The sequence below is a fragment of the Cibotium barometz genome, chromosome 46 (assembly GCF_041138505.1).
Source record: "Cibotium barometz isolate CiBa-2024 chromosome 46, ASM4113850v1, whole genome shotgun sequence".
NCBI classification, from domain to species: Eukaryota; Viridiplantae; Streptophyta; class Polypodiopsida; order Cyatheales; family Cibotiaceae; genus Cibotium; species Cibotium barometz.
This window is the reverse complement of record NC_141091.1, coordinates 44,586,219-44,589,213: the sequence shown is the minus strand read 5'-3', so window position 1 is coordinate 44,589,213 and position 2,995 is coordinate 44,586,219. Positions and strand designations below refer to the sequence as shown.

The 2,995-nt window shown below is 45.2% G+C and overlaps 1 protein-coding gene across 1 annotated transcript; it reads left to right on the top strand.

Annotated features, from left to right (window-relative positions):
* Positions 1–1,067: 1,067 nt before the first annotated feature.
* On the top strand, positions 1,068–2,087 carry LOC147612265 (GDSL esterase/lipase At1g28570-like). Its single transcript, XM_086784293.1, has 3 exons — positions 1,068–1,332; positions 1,468–1,671; positions 1,822–2,087. The coding sequence occupies exons 1-3, from the start codon at positions 1,071–1,073 to the stop codon at positions 2,019–2,021; spliced, it is 666 nt and encodes a 221-aa protein (XP_086640419.1). The 5' UTR covers positions 1,068–1,070; the 3' UTR covers positions 2,022–2,087.
* The last annotated feature ends 908 nt before the right edge of the window (positions 2,088–2,995 follow it).

Sequence of the window (2,995 nt, the reverse complement as noted above, 5' to 3'; positions counted from 1 at the left end):
GATTATGGGCCCTCTCTTTTGAAGAGGCATCATAAGCCTCACCCTTCCAATTTCAAGAATTACCTGTAAAGACAACTCTTAACTATATTGGGTTTTACTATATGCCAGTTTTATATTAAAAAATCATTCCTTCAAATACTTAAAATCTTAGCCAGTTTTGCTAAATTCCAGTTTTCCTAAATTCTGGTCATGTGATGTGAAATACAGATTCCATTACAGTAGATTAAGTGATTTTCCTAAATTACAGTTTTCCTAAATTCTGGTCATGTGATGTGAAATACAGATTCCATTACAGTAGATTAAGTGATTTTCTTTTGTAAAACGATAGCTAGGCAATTATCGAGCTCCAGTCGAATAGCTGATAGAGCGTTCATATCCAGCAGGGGTGAGTTCAATGTTCACCGCTTCCCCTAAGTAAGGGAGTGAGTTCAATACTCCACCACCCATCCACCCACCCACCCAATCCAGAAGTAAGGTTTGTGTATAAAATCTTCATAAGAAGGGGGGGACTAATCAACCAGATATTGCCTAGTGAGTAAGGTTTGTGTATAAAATTTCACAATACAAGGGGTAATCAACCAGATATTGCCTAGTGAGTAAGGTTTGTGTATAAAATCTTCATAATACAAAAGGGGCGGAGGGGGACTAATCAACCCTTGTGAGCTCCCATCAACATGTGCCATTTTCTTGTGTTGTGCTTTGCTTAAATATATGATGATCTACAGTTTCTGAAGGCATCCATGAAGACTACAAATGGCAATGCGACAGAGTTCTACAGATCACCTGGTTACACCGTGTGTTTTACCTTGCCTTTCCTTTCGTACATGATCCGATAAGCAGGCTCCCACTAATAAGGACCTGCGGCCCTCCTGTATAGTTGCTTTCGAAAGACTCCTCACCTACCCTAATCACTTAGAGGCTGTGAATGATGGAGCCCCGGCAGCCGCTTTGGTTTCATCCGCATCACGCCTTTTGGATCGCTTCACATGCACTCAGCTATAAGTAAGTGGTATAATATAGAGAGTGAGGGCAGGGATTTTGGCATGGGTTATTCAAGTCAACATGTAATTATGGCCAGCTTTTGGCCGGCTTTCCAAATAGTATTATTCATGTTGGTGCTCATTTGCCATGCCGCCTCAACTCCGGCACGAAGTAGTGATGGGTGCCCCTCGGTTGTGTTTGCGTTTGGGGACTCTCTCTCGGACACAGGCAACCTCGTGAGAACATGGAACCCGGCCTTCCTATCACCGTCTTTCCTTCCCTATGGAAGAACCTACTTCAAAGCTGGGGCGCAACGCTTCTCGGATGGTCGTTTAATCATTGATTGTATAGGCAAGTAGACGTTGCATTTGGTATTACTGCATCACGACACCTGCACAAGTATATCAAGGCGGTGTTAATTCTCTAACAAGTACATATTTTGTTTATTTGTGTGTGTGTGGGGGGGGGAGGGCTATGGTGTTGCAGTGCAGTCGCTGGGCCTCCCTTTCTTGCCACCTTTCTTGGACTTTGTCGGGACGGACTTCTCTCACGGTGTAAACTACGCAGTGGGCAGCGCAACAGCTCTCAATTACTCCTACTCTGTAGAGCTTGGGACTATCCCTTATACCACCTGCACACTAGACGTTCAATTACAATGGCATCGGACCTTCTTGCAATTTGTGGAAGCAGGTACACACTTCTCACAGTCCAGTCTGAGGATAATTTTCTAAGCAAGAACATGGGTTGATAATGCTTGTAGAGAAATCATATTATAACCTACTGTTGATAATGTATAACCAGCAAAAGCCACATATTGGTTAATATTTATTTTACTTTTAGGTTTGAAAGGAGGCGTGACCACTTTCCCGGATCCATCAACTGTAGCGGAAGCTACTTGCTTCATAGAAATCGGTGGAAATGACATTTCTGGTTTGGTCGTGGCCGGATTTACACATGCAGAAATCATGAACTTGCTACCCCTCGTCGTGGACAAGGTTGCCGATACTATCCGGGTAATTTGTGCGAAATCAATTTCTTAATCTCAGCTCATTAATGCATGCATCAAGCCCACCTGCACTCGCCCGCTGGTGCGCGATGCAGCTGCAGCTGACTGATACTCTAATTAAATTTTTTTTTTTTTCAAAAAAAGGCTGATGAATTATGATTAAGGAAGGGGCGATATTACAAGGACGACATCCACGTGTCGATCATGCAGAGCTACTACCTAATGGCTGGCGCGTGGCCACAGCACGAAATCTTGCATGAGAAAGAAAAAAAAAAAAGGATCCTAGGCAACACAAGCCACTTGTCTGGTTCTAAGTCGCTCCGGCCAATTGTCACACGCTTGTTAGCATGTGCTCCACGTGGACTGGGAGGAGCGGATTGAGCATGTCACTTCTTCCAGACTGGTTCCTGCTCGATCTCCAACCAATCTGATGATGATTTCCTCTCGCCTCTCCTCCTTCGTCCTCCTGAGGATCGAGCTCTCTATTGCTCTGGCTAGACGCCGACTCCTTCTTTCCCTCAGGTCGCCGGATGGGGCTTGCGAGGGATCTTCGTCTCGCTTGATTACTCTTCCTCGAATGCCTCTTAAGCACAAACGGTTCTGGCTCCCTCGACAGCCTTCGGGCGAAAGCCCTTCTGATCAGCTTCTTTCTTTCTTGACCTTGATTCCGTGATCTTCTGTCAGCAGAGCAGGGGGCTATCTCTGGGGGCCTGAGGCATCCTCGCCCTTCAAGGCCGATTGGTTTCTTTTGGGTCCCTTGATTTTTAATTTACGGCAGGTTTGGAATATAGGGAGTAATCTATTCTGACTCATTTCCTTTCTTTGCAGGTAGAAGGAAGAGGTAGATGAGGATGGATCCGACCTCTTGTTGATTTGGGCATCTATTGTCGAAGATTCTGGCTTATCAGGGACCACCAAGAGACCTTCATGCGAAGTCTCTTGGCTCTTCTGAGTTGCTTCTCTTTTTTTATCTTGAATCCAGGTGGTAGGCTCTCCTGGCGGCAGAAG

Bases quoted from the DNA above. Each gene is read 5' to 3' on its own strand.
- LOC147612265 (XM_086784293.1), top strand. From the start codon at position 1,071: ATGGCCAGCTTTTGGCCGGCTTTCCAAATAGTATTATTCATGTTGGTG. The intron at 1,333-1,467 runs GCAAGTAGACGT...ATGGTGTTGCAG, and splicing joins TTTAATCATTGATTGTATAG to TGCAGTCGCTGGGCCTCCCT. The intron at 1,672-1,821 runs GTACACACTTCT...TTTTACTTTTAG, and splicing joins CTTGCAATTTGTGGAAGCAG to GTTTGAAAGGAGGCGTGACC.